We start from the raw sequence: 22,100 nt of genomic DNA, 5'->3' as shown, positions 1-22,100 counted from the left end.
AACACGTTTGAAAATGACAATTTAGAAATATAATGAATAAATATTACTATTTCATCAATTAAAATATTTTTCAATATTCGTACTATTATATGTATATTATTAATTATAGATATAGATAAATATTTTAGGATCCAATAAATAATTGTTTCTCAGAAAAAGTTTTAGTTTATTGCACATTCCCTTTTTGCCCATTTGCAACGGTTTGTTCATGTTCTAAAAAAGGAAATATGAAAAAAACTAAAAAAATCAAAACGCAGCCGTAGGTAGCATTTCCGTTTTGGTATTTCCTAACGATCTTTGCTCTGACAACAGCCTCATATCGTGTAGTTTCCACTGTTCTCTCATGGCGGCTCTCTCGACTCCCCACCTTCCAATCCACTGCTCAAAACCTGAGTCAGACTCTGCTTGGAAAGCCATTTGTTTCCCAGCAAGGATAGGAAGATCCATCAGCCATGTTCCCAGGAAACTGGTGCTCTCTCCGAGGAGTGTCGACAAAAAGATCTCTAACAACACGTTCTCTGCCAACGGCCCTGTTCCTTCTACTCCAACTCGATCAAAGTTTGTTATCTAATCCACTGTTTTCTATATTGGCTTTTGATTTCATTGTTAATCTTGGTTTCCCCCACCAGTCTTCAATTTTATTGTTTTTTCCTAGTTAGTATTTATATATAATTGCTGGCTTTGGTTTCGTCTCTTTCGTTTTGATTGTTACTTTTGCTACTTGCGTTTTGTTTCAAGAAGCAACAAGCAAAAAGTATGGTTTGGATAAATAAGGAATACCAATATTTGAAATTATTAAAAGTTTAAAACTACTTAAATTTTGCTAATCAAAATGCATAATTTTACTTCTTATCATATGGAACAACTACGCTAAAATACTTGTCACATTTTAATTATTTGCTTATTGTGAATCAAATACGATTTAATTTTTATCATTTGCTGTGGTTTTGCTTTATTTTGCAAACTTTGAGGAAGCAAAGTAACAATCAGATGGAGCCTTAATGTTCAGTTAGATTTTACATTTTGCTATAAGTTGGTGGTAAGGGCAGTGAGATGTTCAAAAATGTTTGGGTATACTCTTTCTTAGGGACAGATTGTCCTTGTTCATGCATTAGATTGTGTGCCTTATTTATGTAGATAATGCGGGTAGGGCACAAAGCTTTGCCAGTCATGTGGTAATGTTCAGTGTATTGGATTATAGTTTGGATTTTATGATTTAAAAGGAGTATTGTTGTTCTTTTCTTCTATGGATGAATATGAACACTTTAACACTGAAAGTCCGTTTCTGCACTAAACTGCTGCTGTGTAGAATTCTGGATGTACTTCAATGTATTTCTCAAGGTATTCTATCTGTTACTAGTTGAAGGTTCTTTTCAACAACCTGATCACTGTTTGATAGTATTTGGATTTGCTGGTTTTTCTTTTGGGAGCAACATTGCGTTAGTATGCTTTGTTTCAATATGCTTATAACTTATGTCTTCCTATTGCTTTCTGTGATGAATCAAGGGTGAGACGACACACAATTTCAGTGTTTGTTGGTGATGAAAGTGGAATGATTAATAGGATTGCTGGAGTTTTTGCAAGGAGAGGATACAACATTGAGTCCCTTGCAGTTGGTTTGAACAAAGATAAGGCACTCTTCACCATAGTTGTCTCTGGTACTGAAAGAGTGCTCCAACAAGTTGTAGAGCAGTTACAAAAGCTTGTGAATGTTTGGAAGGTACAATAGTAACCTGAACCCTTTATTTTATATGAATTTTTGGCTTTATTAGGCATGATATTATCTTCTAGAGAGAGAGGTGATAGTTTTTTGTTCGACAGTGAACCTCTTTATTCAATAATTTTCCGGTATTTATGCCTGGTAGCTCTTATTATTGCTGGTAAAAAGATTTAAAATTGTAAATATCCAATTTCAAAATTGTCCATTAGATCTCTTAAAAGAGTAGATGACATTCTTAAGTCGTACCCCGTATTCTCATTTTTTTGCCATTTATTATTAGATGGCTGTACCTTTCTATTTCCAATTAGTTCTGTCTGCCTCCTTTTCCCCTTTCTGTCTGCCTGAAATTGCTTCTTTTAATCTGATGAACAGGTTGAAGATCTCTCAAATGAGCCCCAGGTCGAACGTGAGCTAATGCTTATAAAAGTGAATGCCGATCCTAAGTTTGGAGCTGAGGTAGATCTTGCTGTGATTTTTAGAATGTTAAGAAATCCTCTGAATTCTGTTTTTGTCCATTCTTTCCTTTGGTTTGCTAATCTTTTCTTGCTTACCAGATCAAGTGGTTAGTGGACATCTTCAGGGCACAGATTGTGGATATCTCAGAACACTCACTCACAATTGAGGTAATGAATGGCAGACATAAACTTGTACACGCCCCTTCTTTTCCCTTGCTTCTCCTCTTGTTGCTATGAACCTCAAACATGCATTGTCTAGGAGAAGATGAATTTGAAAACTCTACATTTGTTATTATGATGTCTGGTAGGGATTATATGATTGTGAGAGTGACTAGATTATCCTATTGTTTCTTCAGTTTTTGATACTTGCTTAAAGATGAGTTTCTGTGCAAATGCATCGTGACTGAGAATGAACAATTTTAGTAGCTACTGTGTTGGAAGTAATAGTATCTAAATTATAGCAGATAATGGTCAATGGTTTTTGAATCTAGTTAAAGAAACCTCCCCTTCCTATTTCTACTTGGAGTTTTAAGCTTATCTTTCAGACAATGTAGAAGCATTTTTTATGGAGTAAATGATTGCTTCTACTCAGTAAAACTTTTTGTTCTGAGGTTGATTTAAGTCCATTACATAATATTTCTCCAGACCCCTATTCTTTTTAAACAATTATCAATATTGGAAATGTTGGGTTAGAGTTAAAAAGCAAGACGATAAACATGTGAGACATTTCTTTGAGTTTTTTCTGATTTTGATAAAAAGATATATTTAGAAATAAGAGTACAAAAAAACTTTTTGCAACAGGGTATATAACATTTATGGGAATGTGATACCTTTGGAAACTAGAAAGTATTTCCAGAATTTATTGGGAGGTAGTCAACTGGCTATTTATTTGGCTAGCTTGAGGATTGAGGCAATGTTAAGGGATACTGCTATGTAAATTCAGCTATTTCTCCCTGGAGCATTTCAAGGTTGTGTTTGAGAAACTGAAACCATTGTTGCATGCCATTAGTTTGATTTTCTGTCACGGAAAGAAATATCATTCACATTTGCAAACAACTTTCAAATTTTTGGTTTTTCTAATATGCTATGCAAGAAAAGTTTGAGGTGCTGGTGCCAAGGATTGATGCATGTAACAAGAGAAGGCAGCTTGCTTTTTTTATTGTTGGTGGGGCAGTCATTGCATAGAAGTGGAGCTTGTGTTTGGTTTGAGGGAAAGAGCTAGGAAAGAAAGGGGTTGGAAGGAAAATGGTTTTTTCTTCTACTTTTTCCTTTGTTTGGTAGGACAAGAAGGAAGGAAAATGGTTGGAAATGAGAAATGTATATTGGGCCAACAAAATAAGCAAAGATGTGTATGTTGGTATTTTCCTGTGTCAGATATAAAACAGATCGTGTCATGCCGATGAGGGTACTCCTGAATTTCCAGCCAGTCTGAGCAACATGGACTAAGTTGTGACTTAGTTTTATATGCCAAATGGATTATGGTTTTCCCTTTTATTCCAACTTAGGCTGGAAAAGGGAGTTGATCTTCAAGTCCAGAATCCTTTTCACTTGAGTTTTATATTTTCAAATTGGGTTTAACAAATGATTATTACTTAGTCTGGCCAAAAATGGAAAAGGATTGTGTCTTGGGCTTATTTATATCTTGGGCACCTGCCTAGTTGGTGATTATGCACATTCCAACTTCAATTATGGGTTTGAGGTTGTCAAGAAAAAGGTTTTTAATCATTTTTGGATGAAACCTAGAATTAATAAACTAGTTAAAAGTAAATTTGATAAAATAAAAGACCGTAAAAGAAGAAGATTTTCATTTCTTTAACCAAAGGAGAAAGAAAAGAAGTCTTATTTATGCAAGGTATTGTACTTGTATACTTTTCCTGACATATTTACTAGACAAATCCACGTATCATTATTCTACTTCTGAACTCTTTTTAGCCCGCTCTGCAACTCCAGAATTTTCAGCAAAAGGTGAGTCATCTGTATCAGCGCTTGAGTCCTTGAAACTTTGTTGCCATTCTTCTTGGATTTATGTCTGAACATTTCTATCAAGAGATAAAGTCAAATGGAGATTGTTGAACTTGTTGAAAGTGCTGAGGTCATTGAGCTGAACTAAATTATATCAAACAGAAAATTATAAGATGGTGAATGAATTAAAGTGCTAATTTTCTAACAAGTTTAAATAGTGAAAACTGAAAAGTTATAATAAACATATCACATCAGAGTGTAAAAGAAATGTCTTTCATTCTTCAACCTGTTGAGCTATGCTGTCCTTGTTATTCATTTGAAGTGAGTATTCCTAGACCCTACTTATGGAACCTTATGATTGAGCATTGTTCTTTTTTGTTTTTAGTTTTCATTTTTTTCTGGGGCGGGGGTTAAGGGATACTGATGTGTTCTTGAATGTTATCTCATAAGTTACTTATTATGTGGTTAAACCAGGTAACAGGAGATCCGGGGAAGATGGTTGCTGTTCAAAGAAATTTAAGCAAGTTTGGGATCAAAGAAATTGCTAGAACAGGAAAGGTAATGATCTTTCCTTTAAATTACTTGGTGACAATTTTCTAATTGTTACTATTTTTCACTAGTCTTTAAAAGCTTTTAAACATGCTTGTCATGTTACCGATCTTAATCGGCATGTAATTGGTGTGTGGTTTGGTAGCTTCTTTAACTTTCCACCAATCAACTTCATTTGTTAGTTGAAGGCTATTTATGTGTAAACGTTTTGTCCTCTTTTTCCTAGTAGATTGCCCTGAGAAGGGAAAAGATGGGTGCATCTGCTCCATTCTGGCGATTTTCAGCTGCTTCATATCCAGATCTTCAAGAAACAGTGGCTGTTAATGCTCTTGCTGGGGCCAGAGTTAGACCAGTAATCAGTGAGGCTGATGTTTCTGGAGGGGTAAGCATTTCTCTCAGCTTTCAGTTCAATTTTTCCTTGCTAAGTATATATTTTAATTTCTTTGTATGTGGAAGATGCTGTATCTACGGTTAGTGTATTAGTAATAGTGTTTATCCATCATCCTTTTGTGACTGTAAGTTTTAAAGACAGGTATAAAATCAAACTAGGGCCTGTAGATTGCACCTTATAGGATTATAGTAGAAATGGACATCCTTATTTTTTGATAATACCATTATAATCATTCAGTTGGTTAAGTACATTATGAAATCCTTGATATTTTTTTTTTTAACTCATGGGTTACAATAAATTAATGATTGATGTTTCTTTGCTCTATATGATATGTCTTAATTACTAGACAATTTTACTTGCAGCTTATGTACATCCAAGTTTCTGTCCTGCAAAATAGGGATGATGAATAACCAAAAGAGTCAATGCACCCAAAAATGGAGTATAAAGAAACTTTAAAGCATTTACTTGCTTTTTCACACATGCATACAACATGCGCATGATATGCATGTACACAAAACTCAGAAGTAACTCTTTTGCTTTTGCTTTTGGGATTTTTTTTTTCCTGATTGAAACATTTGAAGCTGAGGTCATTGGATTTCACCTTTGGTTAAAAACTCATATTAAAATGATGTATATCTTGTGACATGCTCTATTATGTTGCGAGGATCTTACAGGATGGCCTTTATACGGTAGTTTTTGCTAAATACTACCTTGCTGTTTTTCTATTAAGCCTAGTTGACTAGCATATTGAGACTTGATGCACCTAGTCATGTTCCAAAAAATTTTTAATATGTTATTAAAGTTTGCTCTTGAACCTGCAAAGTGCTTGGGAAAATATTGATTGAAAAAATAAGGACATGAAAATAAATTGTGGTGGAAAGGTATGAATTTAATTAGCTTACTTACTTGCCAGGTCAGAAGGAATGCCATATAGATATGTGCATTTATCATACACATGTTTTAGTGAATTCATTTTGGTACTTGGACTTCTAAGGATGTGTTACCAGTTATCACCTATTGGCACTTTTATGTCTTGATCAGACATTGTTATGTTCATATTTTTGTACCTTGTATTTTTGTGTTTTTGGTTTTTCTTGATTGTTGTTCATTTGCCATTATGAAATATTTTATCATTGTGTGGTGTTGGATTCACATGGCTACTCAAATGTTTATAGTAATTTCTGCTTGTTACAGGCTACAGCAGCAGAGTCTCTAGTAATGTGTGTATGCATACTTCTTGTCTTGTTTGCCTTGTCAATAGTTACACCCTTGTTTAACACTGTATATTTCTTTTTTGACATGTTCTTCACTCGTTTATTGATGCTTCCAACTTTGACCTTGTGTTCTCTATCCTTATATACCACTTCAATTGTGTACAATTTCTGCTCTAAAATCTATAGTTTATGTGTTTGTCTGCTCATGCAGGGTGATGTTTACCCAGTGGAGCCGCCTGATGGTTTCATGATCGATCAAGTTCTTGATGCTCATTGGGGTGTTGTCAATGATGAAGATGTAAGAATGCTTATTTGTGGTTGAATGTCTCTCTGTCTCTCTCTATGACACACACACACAGTCATGGTCCTTAGTTTCTGCTTACTGTTAATTATACATGAGCGAGCAACCAGATTCATTACTTCTGACAGTGTTGCAGTGCATCTTGGAGTTTTGTTGAGCGTCGGTTTTGACTTTTTGGCTTTCAAAATTATATTTCTTGGTCTAGAACACACTGGGGTCTATGTTCCGAGGGGCATTATAGTGGAAAAAGGAGCTAGTGTAGTAGGAAGTGACCTATCTAGGAGTTATGGGAGTCCTATCCTTGTAAGTGACCTTGTATTCAGCTTCTTTGTGGCTTTTGAGCTTCCTCTGAATGCATAATCATGTTGCATTTTGGTAAGTTAATACTTGGGACTTGATAGCAGGAACTAAGAAAATATGGTTCATGCTTGTTAGGTATGAAGTTTGTACACTACCTCATCCTTCATGCAGAAAATGAGTCATCTCCTGGAACTTCTGATGTCTCCTGAGTGAAAATAATAGTGCTTGTTGGCAATATTTTCAATAAAAGCATACGTAGTCTTAATGCTGCTTAATTTTAATATGCTTTGTGTTTGCGAGGAACCTTCCTTTTAAAGAAATACAAGTCTCCGACGTGGTTATCACTCTCAGTTGCTCTACTCAGAACTTAGTTATTTTATTCCAGTAGGAAACTCAACAGTTTTGATTGATATCTGAATGGACAACGCTGATCTGGTAAAACAAGAATTTATAAGGGCTTTAAAGCTTTCTATGACCAGATATAAGTTTATGTGAAATTGAATTTTAGTAGACTTTACAAGTTCCAAAGTCTGAGCTTATTGTTGCTGAGTTCGCGTTTATACATGAGTCACAATTTCTTCTCCTTACTAAAAAATATCTTAGTGATGGGGTAGTGTATTTTAGTATAAAAATTAATATTTGTGCAAATATTTTTCAGACAAGTGGATTCCAATCTCACACTTTATCCATGCTTGTAAATGACTCTCCTGGAGTTCTAAACATTGTTACAGGGGTTTTTGCTCGGAGAGGCTATAATATTCAGGTAAGTTTGCTCTTATTATTTCTCTTCTCTTCTCAGGGTTTTTTGTCTTCTGAAATGTCTTTCCTATCATCAGAGTTTGGCTGTTGGGCACGCAGAAACTGAGGGGCTCTCCCGCATTACAACTGTTGTCCCAGGTACAGATGAATCAATTAGCAAGTTGGTGCAGCAACTCTATAAGCTCGTAGATCTGCATGAGGTGAGAATATTTTTTGGAAAGATAATTGAGTATAATTTGCTAGTGGAATTACATGTAAATTGTTCTATGGGCTTTGGCAAATTGTTTTGTTGGGTAATGAATAAATAGCCTAAGAAAGGTATGTAGGGCAAGTTTGGTTCGCGGAATAAATAGGAATAGAATAGAATAAGAATTACGTATTTTGGTATAATGAATAAAATAAAATAAAAATAATTATAATGACTTATTGTAGTGTTTGGTTGGTAACAATAACTTTAAAATAAGAAAGGAATAGAAAATAAAAAGGTAAAAATATTTTTTATTATATATATAATTATTTTATTTTATTTTTAAATATTAATAATTTATAATTAATTAAAATATTAATAATTAATAATTTAAATATCAATATTTTAGTATATTTTAATTATTAATATTTTATATATAATTTAATATTATTATGATTAAAATATTAATAATTTTTTATTTTTTATTTATACTCATTAAAAATTTAATATATTAATAATTTAATAAATAAAACATTAATAATTTAAAATATTAATATTATAATATTTTAATCATATTAATATTAATAATGTTTAAATTATATATAAAATATTAATATTTTAAATTTTACAAATAATTTTTTTTATTTTATTTTTTCTTTTTTCTTCTTCATGGGTCGATCGTCGGAAAGGCAACCGGTGTAATAAAACGTCGATCTGGTGCACCATGTGACCGGATTTGGCCACTACGAAGCCAAATCGGTGTTTCCTCGCGACTGGATCTGGCAGTGGAGTGCTAGATCCAACCGTGGGATCTGGTCAGAAAGCACCAGATCCGGTGCTTCTCGCGGCCAGATCTGGCTGGATCTCCTTTTGAATCTTGTCCGACCATATTCGGTCGTGAAATCGTCGTCGTCACGGTCTCCAGTGTTGAGAGCCATTGAGAGAGAGAATGAGAAAGGAAAGAACATGAGAAGAGAGAGAAAGAAGGGAAAATGAGAAGAAAAAAAATATTTATAAGTCTAGGGTGATAATATTTTTAAGTTATAAGGGGCATTTTAGTCTTATCACATTTTAGAGCTATTCCTTCAGTCATGGAATAGCAAAACTCATGGGGAAGCTCGGGTATAGTTATGCTTGAATTTTATCCCATTTTAAAGAATAGCTATTACTAGATAATAGCTATTCTTTGTACCAAATCTGTACCAAGCGGAGGTAAGCTATTCTTTTGGGAATAGACAGGGAATAGCTTAGCTGTTCCTTGTACCAAATGTGCAGGTATGGTTGCAAGAATGGAATAACTATTTCCCCTCTATGCCTAAGCTTCCTTTAAGAAGCTGTTTGCTTTATGGAATGACCATTTCATGATAAACTTGAATAGCCATTATCAACAGGGATTTTGGTAATAGCTATTCATGATGGGGAGGAAATAGACAAAAAATCTATTATTGGACAAAATTGCCTTTCATCAATTTGAAAAATTACCATCCCATTTTCTTTCTCTTTCTACCCATCTACCTCTTTCCTTCTCTTCCTAAATTTCCTCTACCACCAAAGGAGGCATCAGCGATATCGGTGCCTCCACGGTTGAATTTGGCCACGGGAAATGTCTATCTGACACTCTTCAATCAAATTTGATTGTAGATGCATCAGATTTGACATTCCAAGTCGTATTTGGTTGCAAAAGTATTGTATTTGGCATTCCTCAATCAGATCTCTGCAATCGGATTTGGCACCTCACAGTCAGATATCGAAAGTGCTAGATTAGCACTCTTTTACACCGTCAACATCTTCGAAGGTGGACTGACAAGAAAAAAAATACTAAACTGAATTTAAAATAAAAAATTTTAAAATTTGAAATATAAATTACAAAAACATTTTGAATTAAAAAACTTAAATTAAAATTTTAATATAAATTATGAAAATTAATATTTTAAATTTAAAAATTAAATTAAAATTCTAATTATAAATTATAAAAAATTAATATTTTAATTTTAAAAATTAAATTGAAATTCTAGTTATAAATTAAAAAAATTAATATTTTAATTTTAAAAATTCAATCAAAAATTTTGTTAAAATTTTTAATTATAAATTATAAAAAATTAATATATTAAATTTTAAAATTAAATTAAAATTTTAATTATAAAATTTTAATATTTTAGTATTTTAAAGAAAAAGAAAAAATAAAATAATGATATTAATGTTTTAAGTATAAATTATTAATATTTTAAATGAAATATTAATTACTAATATTCTAAAAAATAAAAAAAAATAATGATATTAAATATTTAAATAATAATTTATTAATATTTTAAATAAATTATTATTTATCTTTTTATTACTTATTTCTTTTCTATTCTAAAGGTTTTTTTGCCGGATAGAATAAAAAAACCTTTTTTAAAACATTTCAAAAGGATATTTTGGTCTTTCTTTTTTCAAAATGATGTTTTTAGTTTTTTAATTGTTAACACCGTTAGTCAACAATTAAAAAAATTAGACTTAATACTACATAACTATTTTAAGATATAAAATACTTTTTATATTATTTTGTAATTTAAACAAATTCTTTTTTTTTTTAAATCTACTTATGCTTCCCTTCAAAACCTTTATAAAAAAAAACTTAGAAAATTTTGATTTGAAGGTTTGGAAATTTGAAATTGTATCTATCTTGAAAATTATAATTTTTTTTTTTATAATTGAGGAAGGGGATTCGAACCTTATTATTTAGATAGGGAATCATGTACCAACCAATGAACCAAATGCTTGGAAACTTGAAAATTATAAACTTGTTTCTTGGAGTGAAGTTTATTTTCATCAAACTATTTATTTCTCTAATAGTTTGAGAAATTTTTTTCATTGAAAAAAATGTATTAAAAAGTAAATTTTTTGTTCAATGAAGGATATTTCGAATTTGATGGTGTCGGGTCAAGCGATTAATTTTTTACTTGTGATTACTAATTTTATCGAAAAATTTTTACTCAAAATTTGTTCTTTGAGATTAGGGTTTAGGGTGATGTAAAAAGATTTTAACTTGATTACTATATATTAAAAGTTTCAAGTTTTTTTCTTCATAAAATATTGAATTTATTAAGTATCAAAGAGAGACAAACTAACTCATTCACAAATCGTATTTTAGAATTTTATTAAGTTTTAAGTTTTTTTTTCTTTTCTGTCAAATATTGAATTTTATTAAATATTAAAGTGAATTTTATTAAGTTTTGAAAGAAAACATGAACAGATTTTGTTTAAGAAGTCATTTGTGTCCTAAAATATTTATGTAGTATTAGGTATAATTTTTTTTAACTGTTGACTAATGGTGGTAATAGTTAAGGGATAAAAAACATTATTTTGAAACAAAAGGACCAAAAACATTATTATTAATATTCTTAAAAATAAAAATAAATAATCATATTAAATATTTAAATAACAATTTATTAATATTTTAATAAATTATTAAAAAAATCTAATATTATAATAAAAGATGTTTTTATGGATTTACCCTTAATTCCTTTTCTATTCTAAACTAATTTTTACTAATCAAATATTGAAATAAATTATAATAATAATTTTTATTTTATTTGTGTTTTATAATTTAAACTAGATAGTAGTTATTTTTACCTTATTTTATATTATTTTTCTTTTATTCTATTCGACAAATTAAATATTCTTAGAAGTTGGTAGGTTCCGATTGTTATCCCCTCAACTAGAATTTGCAAGTCTGCTTGGACAGAGAAGGTTCTTTTTAGTAAGGGTTAGAGGTGGATTACCATGGGGTAGACTTGACGGTTTCACGAAATTTGTGGTTGGCTAACTGATTCAAATGACTAAAACCCTTAACAAAATCTTGCACTCCCTTAGGTTGGGAAACTTCATCATCACGCAGTCGTTTTACTTCGTCATCACGTAGCTGGTTTTCCTTTTTTTAATCTATATATTACTTTTCAAGTACATGCCTGTCACTTTCAAATTAATGAAACTCATTTATAAATTGTGAATTCCACAAATTTAAATTATTATTTTATACAAAATTATGAATTTCAAAAGTGAATATAGTGCATAATTATGTCGTTGATAATTTATTAATTAATTATTTTGTCTTTTATTGATAAGTATTTTATAAAATTAAAATACTGACTCAGTTTTACTCAACCACCAAAGCAAAATCTAAGTCCAATGCGAAATAGGAAATAAAAAGGATATATTAATATGTGTACATATATTACACTCTCGGCTTCTCTTTCTTTTAAAATTCCCATACCAATCATCCTGACCTCTCTCTAAGGTCTCACTTTCCTCCTTAAGTTTACTCTGGTTTTTGGTTTTCCTCTTTAAGGACGTTTCCTTTAATTTTCCATTGTTGAGCGGTTCAAGAATCGAAATTGCTTTTAATTTTTTTCCATTTAGAGAAGGATTTTCCTTTTGGCGGTTAAGTGAGTGATAGAAAGATAGATGGTGAGTTTAGAGGGATTGAGTGGATTGCCAATGTCCGGTATAACAAAGCCGATATCAATGGCAGGTCCCACCAAGGCTGATATACTAAAAAGCCGACAATTGAAAAAGTTTTTGGTGGAAGCTAGGCTTTATGAGAGCAAAGAAGAAGCTGCAAAGAGAGAAGAAGTTCTCGGTAAAATCCAAGAGATTGTAACAAGTTGGGTGAAGCAACTTACTCGTTTGAAAGGATACACAGATAAGATGGTTGAAGATGCAAATGCAGTTATTTTTACTTTTGGTTCTTATCGACTTGGGGTATATGGACCTGGATCTGACGTAGACACTGTATGTGTGGGACCATCCTATGTGAACCGGGAGCACGATTTCTTCTTTGTATTGCACAACATCCTGTCAGAAAGGAAAGAAGTTACAGAGTTACAACCTGTTCCAGGTGCTCGTGTCCCTGTAATGAAATTTAAGTTTGATGGAATATCAATCGACCTTCTTTATGCAAGAATCTCTCTTTTGGTTGTGCCTCAAGACCTTGACATCTCTGATGTGTCGGTATTTTACAATGTTGATGAGTCTACTGTTCAAAGTCTTAATGGCCGTCGGGTGGCAGATCAAATTCTGAAACTAGTACCAAATGTTGAGCATTTTTGCACAACACTTCGATGTCTGAAGTTCTGGGCTAAAAGGCGTGGTGTTTATTCCAATGTGACTGGATATCTTGGTGGTGTTAGTTTGGCTCTTCTAGTAGCTCGAGTTTGCCAGCTTTATCCTAATGCGGTTCCTAGCATGCTTGTGTCACGATTTTTTAGGATCTATACACAGTGGCGTTGGCCAAACCCAATTATGCTTTGTGCAATTGAAGAAGATGAACTTGGATTTTCTGTATGGGATCCTCGTAAAAATCCTCGTGATAGGACTCATCTTATGCCAATAATTACGCCTACCTATCCATGCATGAATTCTAGCTATAATGTGTCCACAAACACCCTTCGAGTCATGACGGAGCAGTTCCAATACGGTAACAACATTTGTGAGGAGATTCAGTTGAATACAGTAAAGTGGAGTGCTCTATTTGAGCCTTATAGGTTCTTTGAAAGTTACAAAGACTACCTGCAGGTTGACATTGTTGCAGCTAATGCCGATGACTTGCGTGCTTGGAGAGGCTGGGTGGAATCCCGGCTAAGGCAGCTGACTTTGATGATTGAGCGAGACACTTACGGGAAGTTGCAGTGCCATCCTTATCCTCATGAGTATGTAGATACATCTAAGTCACGTGCCCATTGTGCCTTCTTTATGGGTTTACAAAGGAAACAGGGGGAAATTGTTCAGGAAGGTCAGCCATTTGATATACGAGGGTCGATTGATGAATTTCGGCATTCGGTAAGCAAGTACATGTTTTGGAAACCTGGGATGGAAATCTCTGTATCATATGTCCGTAGAAAGCAGCTTCCGGCTTATGTTTTTCCGGATGGCTATGAACATCCTCAGAATCGATGGCTTACTCCCCACCATAAGTTGTCTCATAGCAATGGTAATGCATGTACTGAATCTGGTGGGAAATGCCTTAAAAGGAAAAAGGATCTTGATGGAGAATATAGTGAGCATAGTAGGCTGGAGAAACGGCAGTATCTTGATGGGAACAAATCTGTTTCTCCTGAGATTATTAGTTGTGAGCTTAACAGAATGTCTTCAGGTTGCTCTACATTCGATCAAGATGAAATGAATGGAGCTGCTGAAGGGAATGCATCATCTACTTCCAGTGTTATCAGCTCTTGCTCAAATGAGGATATTGGGAATGAATGTCCAGCAGGTATCAGTGAAGGAAGCAATGGAGGTGATAATGGGAGCGTAGAAGGGAGTACTAGTCCATCATCTTCTCAGAGTGATTCGAATGATGCAGATTTGAAATCTTCTTTGGAGGATGAACATGCTGATCACCGTAATAAGGTTGAGTTTGAAGTCAGCAGCATGAGAGAAGTTATTAGGTTGTGATATGTTAAATATACAGAAAATTGGAATCTAGTTGTGGTGAGATGACTCTGTGTTGCTCGTGAGATTTTTTTTGCCCATTCTAGGGAGCTTGTTCATATTTCTGGGTCTATAGTTTGATTCAGCTGCAATTCGATTATGTTTTCTGCTTTCTCTTTCACATACGCAGAACAAGCCACGACATGGAGCTTCATGTCCTGCGTGTGCTGTGCTGCACTACCATGCAAGGGTAGTTTTTTGTATATTTATTTTGAGTAATAAAACCATTACAATTGCCTTTCAAAAGAAAAAAATGGAGTGACTTACTTCTGGTAGCATTTTTAAATGGAGTGGCTTTTTTCTGGTCATACTAAAATATTTTAATGGTAGATGAGGCATGAAGTAAGCTGTTCCACCCATTCCTGATGATTTCTGTGCATGAGATATGTTTTAGTAGTTTATTTTATCATTTACTTTGAGTAAGTTTCATTACCTAACTTGTTATACTGAATCTGTTCCTACATGGTCATCTGTTTGTAAATGGAGTGACTTGTTTCTGGTAATAGTCTTTTTTTTGAAGATTTGTTTCTGGTCATAGTTAACTATAAAAAGTTTTAAATCGACTCGCTTCTAGTTATTCTTCAACATATTTTGTACTGTAGGTGAAGCTTCCATTAGACACTTGCAATAGTTTACCTGTTCCCTCATGGTTGTCTCTTCACCCTAAATTCTCATATTTGACTGCTTATATGTATAAGGAAGTTTATTTTAGGTGATGCTTTTGGTGTTGCCACTTTAAGGTTTTCTTTTTCTTTTTGATATAATTATGATAGGAAGGGTAAATTCATATAGGTTTTGGATCATTTCCTTCAGCTGCTTGTATTCTTGATCTTTTGCTTTAGATATCAGATAGAGACAACATTATCCATTGGGTTGTAGGAAGATATCTCTTTGCCAGTCTTATGATTATGGTTTCTTTGTTATGATATCTCAAGTGAACCATTGGCTGACAGTTGTTGACTTCTTAGGTACGGGACCTTACCTACTTGCCATTTGCTGAACGAGAATTGATGTTGATAAAGATTGCTGTGAATGCTGCTGCTCGACGAGATGTCCTCGACATTGCCAACATTTTTAGGGCCAAGGCTGTTGATGTTTCTGGCCACACAATCACTCTTGAGGTAAATATTCTTACTGAGATTTGTGTTTGCACATGATACTATTTATTATTCATTTTTTAATGCCATCAGATATGTAGCAATAGCTAGCTTTTTACCAGTGTAATACAAATATAATGGCAAGCGGTTGCCAAAATATTTATTAGAAAAGATTTTTGGGCCCTTGGACCTGTTTGCTTTTCAAGGTTTAGTTTCTTTCTCTTCTGAAGGTGCTCAAGGGCTGATTTATTTCTTAAGAGGTTGAAAATCTAGACTAGTCTATTTAAAAACTGTGTAAGTAAAGGACCTCATGAATGTATTCTTGTCTAATTTTGTCTTAGCCTTTTAATTGGGAGGTGTTGTTGGCTTGCTTAGTGATGCAATGCAAGAGGAAGGGGGTGAATTGTATTGTGACATAGGATTGAAACTTTTCAGCAATAATCAGAAACTTTTTAACTAAAAAATATAGCAAAACCTAGTATAAGACACATAGATTGCACATGTGACTTGTAGTGGTCCTCTGCAAGGCGTTTATATCCACTACATTGGCCATTCTAGCCAAGGAATTTTCCTGCAATTCAATATATAAAGTGAATTACAATCGGCTTTTAAAGGTTCAAGCTAACAATAGTAAAAGGTCTCACTGTTTCTATGCTTAAGTGAGACCTGTTCACGAGATTTATCATAATCTCTCTACCTTGATGAGGTTGATCTTTGAGGTAGCTAACCTGACTCTTTAGGTCATCGGTTTGGGGTAGGCACATCAGGAAGTGTCATTGTCTACAATAAAAATAAATCTACTGCTTGAGTCAGCAAACTAAACTTTTCATTTAGACAGGAAACTGATCCTTAACTTCAAATGGATCTGGTTGGTGGTGCTGAAAGCCTGGATACTGATCTTACCTGGAAAAAGTAAAAGAAAGAAAGAAAATCTAATGCAATTGGAGATGAGATAAACAAAATGGCATTTTATCTTTCTGTAGAAAAAAAAATGTAATTGAGATTGTGCCATATGCTGAAAAAATGTTTGAGTATGCTTTTATGATTGCAAAGTATCACAGGAGAAACCTCTTTGAACCAATATCATCCAAAGGTGCATCAGCTTTAAGTACTGGTGTAGAAGCCATGTCTAAAATATGCAAATTGTTGTTACGTGTAGTGATTGATTCATCACATGATCTATTTTGTTTTTCTTTGGTCCTGTAAGAGGTAATGTGGTGGGTGGACAGTTACTGGTCTCTTTGCAAAGATTATTATGACTGATCCTTGTTCCCCATTTCCACTCTCATCTTTTTTTTTCATACTTTTCTTTGGAAAGGGGGAAGGAGAGGAAGAAGGCATGATTGCTAATGGAATATTCATAGATCATGATTCTCTATCGGTTGCATTTGTTTCATGTGAACTGTATACTCTGATGTTTGTTTGGCAGCCTCTTATCTGTTCTTTCTGACTGCTGAAACTCTTATACATGATTTCAATGCTTTTCCCAGCTTACAGGAGATCTGGACAAGATGGTTGCACTGCAGAGATTGTTGGAGCCCTATGGCATTTGTGAGGTTTGTTTCTGATGTCATAAAATCTTCTTTATTTTGTGATATTAACAACATTTGGTTTCCATAGTTCAATGCATTGCAGAAACTTTACAGTACAGTTCGTAACATTCCTTTTTTCTTTCCCTCCATATGTAGGTGGCACGAACTGGCCGTGTAGCATTGGTGCGAGAGTCAGGTGTGGACTCAAAATATCTCCGTGGATATTCCTTTCCTGTATAAGTTTAAAGAATTTTGGAGTTTTTCGTGTGTTGTGGCAAAGTTTGCTTTGTATATATTCACCTTGTGGCAGAAAATTTTGTTTATTTGGCCAAAGAGGAGGTGAAATATTTTAAAGAATCAATTGTGAAAAGTTTGAACAATCAAGCTTTAGTTAGCAGCCTGATTCTCGTAAATTGTTTTCTCCATATGACAATTATGGTAAAAATGATGAATATTATGATTGTGTTGAGTGCACTGAGAGAGAAGAATGCATTCAGAGTCCTGATAGATCAGAGATTCTTGTTCTACATCCTTTTATTCAATCAAACAGGTGATCAGTTTATAAAAGCAGCATACAGCCATCACAAAACCTCGATTAAGGTTGTAGCATATTTACATCAATCATGGGAGACTACAACTAACTGTTTCCCAACATTGCGACCAGTGAAGAGGCCAACGAGAGCTGCTGGAGCACTCTCGAGGCCTTCGGCTATGTCTTCAACATACGCTATCTTTCCTTCTTTGATGTAAGGTATAATCATTTCAAGAAACTTTGGATAGAGATGATAGAAATCACCAACCAGGAATCCTTGCAAGCGAACTTGTTTTCCCACAAGATGCATCAAGTTGTGCACTCCTTCAGGCCGGCCTTGGTTGTACTGCGAGATCATTCCACATGCAGCGATACGACCGTGGACCCTCATATTCAGTAGCACTGCATCAAGCATCTTTCCCCCAACATTTTCAAAGTAAATATCAATGCCTTCTGGAAAGTACCTGGCAGAAAAATACAGCATTGTCAACATGTATGACATCCAAATGAAAAAACAGCATCTTGATTCCCTAAATGAAAAGCAGACAGAAAAATTATAAAGTGGACTGTTGTTACTAAGGCTGGTAAAAAGTATCATGAACTTTTAAGACCGAAAATCAACTATTTTATCCACCATAATGTCAGATCTCTGATTGAAGCTTTACAATAGTTTACTAGACCTTTGTTAGAGGTTAAAACATCTTATGCTACTGACCTTTTCAAAGCAGCATCCAGGTCTGGCTCTTCCTTGTAGTTGAAAGCCGCATCAAACCCAAACTTGTTCTTCAACAACTCAACCTTTGATTGCAGAAATGGCAAAGATAATTAGATATAATTACATAAAAAGGGGAAAAAAAGGGAGACACTGGTTAATGAGGTCAACGGAAACATGAGCAATGAAAGTTTGTGCCCACATAATTTTCAGTTTAACAGCTTATTTACTTGTGCTGCTTTTGTCACATTATGAAGAATACAATGACTGAATGGAGGGAAGTTTTCAATAATAATGCATGCTGTGGGATCTGATCAGATAATGAAGCTAATGAAAACAGATAAGTGTGATAAAGATGCCGCATCATCACAAAACTCACTTTCTCTTTGCTTCCAGCACTTCCAACAACATAGCAGTCTAACAGTTTAGCAAACTGCCCAACAAGCTGACCTACTGCTCCAGATGCTGCTGATACATAGACGTACTCGCCTTTCTTAGGGGAGCAAACCTCATAAAAACCAGCATAAGCAGTCATACCAGCCATACCTATGGTGTACAAATTGAAGAGAAAATAGATGAGCCTAAAGCCATCTCAGAAAACACAAAATGACTAAAGGCTTTTGAATGTAACTTATAATATGTAGTTAACTCTTACACAGCAGAATAACAGATGTAGAAAAGTAAAATAAGGAACCAAAATTAAGTGGTAAACAGAATAGATATCCTTCTTAATTGACATGCCTTATTGACTGTACCATTTTGCTGCATATGTACACAAGTGTAGATGTTATGCCTGACTGACAACTAGATCTGAATGACCAAAAGGACATAACCAGCATTATTAGCGGCAAGAAACTAACTGACTTGATACTGTAATGTCACCCAGGTTTGTGTTCTTTGACAAAAAATGATTCTTAATGTTGCTATCCCTCTCACCAGTATGGCAGCATTATAACTAACATTTTTTAGGACAACACTCAGCTAGCACAAGGTGCTTACATTATGAGTCATAGTTCATCATTTCAGACAGTATATATTATCATTTCAGACAGATTATATACCTTCTTATGTCCACTTACTCTCCAAGCATAATGCAGTGCCCGTGAATCTAGTAAGTGCCCTAGAAAGTGGCACTCCCTTTTAAATAGATTTCTAGTCTTTGCTGAAAGTAGCTCTAACCTTATGATGCAAGCAATAGAGCCATATGGAGGCTTTCTAACACTGCATCAAGCATTTCCCTAAAAGTTGCAGCTCAAATGTTATTCCAGTCCAACTCTATGTCAACTCTTTCTATTGCAAAAGACCTTCCAGGAGTTGTCTGCAAAACTAGATAAGTGCAGAGATGAAAAATAAAATCCACTTTGGGGGGGGGGGGGGGGGGGGGGGGGGGGGTTGCGCAAGTGGCAACATTACAACCTAACATGATGAACTGATAAGTTCTTTACAAGTTTATAATGTCATTCTTACTATTACAATATTCTGGTTCAAATCTAAGCATAGACTAAGCTATTCTTAACATGACATGTGTGAAAGAACAGTGTGAATTTCATAATGGATTATCAATTAGTTTTTTTTCCCCAATAATGAGCCCATAAAAGAAGGTTCTTTTGAGGTTACTAACGACATTTTGAGACTGATCCCATGGATACTTCAGCTATGATGCTGGAAATGTATAACAGTCTGTTTTGGCTTGTAGCCAAATAAATTGATCTTTTAAACGAATTGAACTAGCATAATTATTTAACTTGTGAAAATAATTGGCAAATATGTTATCACAAAAAAGAGGGGAAAAATCAGTTTCCAGCAGTAAATAGCATTGTCATCTTGAAAAATTTGAAATCAACTTACCAAGAAGTCCAGTATAGTAGGTAAGAGGCACATCTGTGTGTTGAATTTTGAACAAACGATCTGGTTCTATTATGAGACTATACTCTTCCCAACCAGTCATCCCCCAAACAAAATCGCCATTTTTGAAATCTGGAAGAGTAGAATCCAGAACCTTGGCCACTCCATAACCACTTAGAGGCTGGGCAATTTCACATTAAAAGGTCAATTAACTGAGAGTAGAATGCCAAATTTGAGTAGAATCAGAAACCAAATTTGTTTGGTTTGCTTCCCCGTCTAATAGAATCCAATTCTGAGTTCTGTTTCAATTGCAGCAATTGTATTCAATAAATAAATTTTCTCTTAGCCACTGTCCTGATTAATACTCCATTTGAATGTTGAACCATATGAGAGAGTTTCGTAATTCGCTGATGCTGTAACTATCATCTATGATTTGAACATAATTAGAACGAACCCAATACAATAATCCTGATTTCCCTCTCATGGTTCATAATATATGTTCATTTTCATGAGTCTCTAATCTATAATTTCACATATTAACTTTGTCTTCTATATAATCATCAAAGCTTCAAATTGACCAAGAATATATTACCAGAGAAGTAATCAAAATCTGCATGTAAAGATCACTACTAAAAAAAAAGGAAAATCAGAACAGAGTAATTCTTGAAAGTAAAGAGGTAAATGAAATAATAAAGGAAAGAAAAGGTGGTCTGATTCACACACTCACCAAGCCAGTCTCAAAAGAAGCCACATATGAAGATGTTTCAAGCTTCTTCATGCGGTTTCTCATATAAGGATCACAAGACAAGTAGAGATTCTTGACCACAACTGCATCTTTAGTACCCTCTGGCACCTTCAGTTGAATGCTACCTTCTCTTGCTTCCATGTCTGATTCTTTGGGGAGACCCTCAGTCACATAATTCTTCAATATCACCTGCTTGTTCCTTACCACTTGCTCACCACCGGCCATTCTTAGCTGACGCAAAGAGATGCAACTGAAAAACAAAGAGGAGTAGAATTGGAGAAACGAATGCCGAAGTAAGCAGCCAAGACTGAAGAAATACAAAGAGAAGAAGAAGGAGAAGAAGTGAGGAAAGGTAGCAGTGGCAGGGTGAGGTGTTGAGAAGGTAAAGCGGAAGATATTTGTATTTTGGAAAGGTATAAAGAATGGGAAAGAGGAAAGGGACGTTAAAGTTTGATTTGATTTTCTGTTTCACATTGGTGCCGACAGGTGTAGCAGCGAGCAACTTTGCACCGAAAGCGGCAGATTTTGTGGCACCCACTCCATACCATGTTCCCACGGGATTAATACTTCTAATTTAATTTTTTAATACATAATTCTTAATTTTGCTACTGTTTAATCGTTTTTACTGATATATGTAAGACATTTTTACTAATAATAATAATAATAATAAGATAACAAAATCTTTTGAATAATTATGATTGTTCAAAAGATATGTTTATTCAAATAATTATATTTATTCAAACAGTTACAGTTATATTAAGACATTTTAAATAATAAGAGTTGAACGTTTTGAATATAATATTAATAATGAAAAGATAAAAAGAAATTTTTTTTAAATAATTGTGATTGTTCAAAAATTATGTTTTTTTTTTCAAATAATTAGATTTGTTTAAACATTTATGTCTATACAAAGAGATGCATTTTTCTTTATAAACAATATTCTTTGATTTTTTGAATATAAATGAATAGAAATAATTTACAATCACCCTCTTCGTCTTCTCAAAGTTTTTTTTAGAGTTTAATAATCTTGTCATACATGAGAACTCAATAGATTAATTTTATCAATGTAAAATACAGTCAATTACTGAATTTAATCATATTTATCACTTATAACTTTTTGCATAACAGTGAGAGAATAAAATCTTTAAGTAAAGTGATATAAATACACTGTCTTAAAAATTTAATATTTTTTATTTTCCAATCTCGAGTTTCAACAATCTATAAATAACTGAATAAAAAATCAAATTTAAATGATTAAAAAATTGAATCTAAGCTCTTTACCACATTATAAAAATGAATTATGATTGTAAAAATTTAAACGATTGATATAT

At 33.6% G+C, this 22,100-nt stretch overlaps 2 protein-coding genes across 3 annotated transcripts; one reads left to right on the top strand and one right to left on the bottom strand.

The window, feature by feature from the left end:
* The first annotated feature begins 270 nt into the window (after window positions 1–270).
* LOC18602293 (ACT domain-containing small subunit of acetolactate synthase protein) lies at window positions 271–17,348 on the top strand. Of its 2 annotated transcripts, XM_007033572.3 has the most exons (12): window positions 274–558; window positions 1,507–1,720; window positions 2,093–2,176; window positions 2,275–2,343; window positions 4,612–4,695; window positions 4,916–5,068; window positions 6,503–6,589; window positions 7,551–7,655; window positions 7,729–7,851; window positions 15,275–15,427; window positions 16,894–16,959; window positions 17,092–17,348. In XM_007033572.3, the coding sequence occupies exons 1-12, from the start codon at window positions 344–346 to the stop codon at window positions 17,173–17,175; spliced, it is 1,437 nt and encodes a 478-aa protein (XP_007033634.3). In that variant the 5' UTR covers window positions 274–343; the 3' UTR covers window positions 17,176–17,348. The 2 variants fall into 2 exon arrangements, with proteins under 2 accessions (XP_088662143.1, XP_007033634.3); XM_088806017.1 differs by lacking the exons at window positions 15,275–15,427; window positions 16,894–16,959; window positions 17,092–17,348 and adding an exon at window positions 12,352–12,512 and having other exon boundaries at window positions 271–558.
* Window positions 17,349–17,410: 62 nt separating this feature from the next.
* LOC18602291 (2-alkenal reductase (NADP(+)-dependent)-like) lies at window positions 17,411–21,225 on the bottom strand. Its single transcript, XM_018119552.2, has 5 exons — window positions 20,752–21,225; window positions 20,028–20,205; window positions 18,559–18,725; window positions 18,183–18,265; window positions 17,411–17,931 (listed from the first exon to the last, which is right to left on the bottom strand). The coding sequence occupies exons 1-5, from the start codon at window positions 20,992–20,994 to the stop codon at window positions 17,553–17,555; spliced, it is 1,050 nt and encodes a 349-aa protein (XP_017975041.2). The 5' UTR covers window positions 20,995–21,225; the 3' UTR covers window positions 17,411–17,552.
* Window positions 21,226–22,100: the final 875 nt, after the last annotated feature.

Source organism: Theobroma cacao, chromosome 4 (assembly GCF_053813885.1).
Source record: "Theobroma cacao isolate CCN51 chromosome 4, ASM5381388v1, whole genome shotgun sequence".
Lineage (NCBI taxonomy): Eukaryota > Viridiplantae > Streptophyta > Magnoliopsida > Malvales > Malvaceae > Theobroma > Theobroma cacao.
Note: the sequence above shows the minus strand (reverse complement) of the source record. Positions and strands in the feature narration are given on the sequence as shown.

What these genes read in the sequence shown, in the direction of transcription:
- LOC18602293 (XM_007033572.3), top strand. Translation starts at nt 344, where the DNA reads ATGGCGGCTCTCTCGACTCCCCACCTTCCAATCCACTGCTCAAAACCT. An exon ending in ATCCTAAGTTTGGAGCTGAG is followed by an intron (nt 2,177 to 2,274) that starts GTAGATCTTGCT and finishes CTTGCTTACCAG; the next exon opens with ATCAAGTGGTTAGTGGACAT. An exon ending in AGCCCTATGGCATTTGTGAG is followed by an intron (nt 16,960 to 17,091) that starts GTTTGTTTCTGA and finishes CTCCATATGTAG; the next exon opens with GTGGCACGAACTGGCCGTGT.
- LOC18602291 (XM_018119552.2), bottom strand. Translation starts at nt 20,994, where the DNA reads ATGGCCGGTGGTGAGCAAGTGGTAAGGAACAAGCAGGTGATATTGAAG. An exon ending in GTGCTGGAAGCAAAGAGAAA is followed by an intron (nt 18,266 to 18,558) that starts GTGAGTTTTGTG and finishes CTGCAATCAAAG; the next exon opens with GTTGAGTTGTTGAAGAACAA. An exon ending in CTGGATGCTGCTTTGAAAAG is followed by an intron (nt 17,932 to 18,182) that starts GTCAGTAGCATA and finishes TTTTTCTGCCAG; the next exon opens with GTACTTTCCAGAAGGCATTG.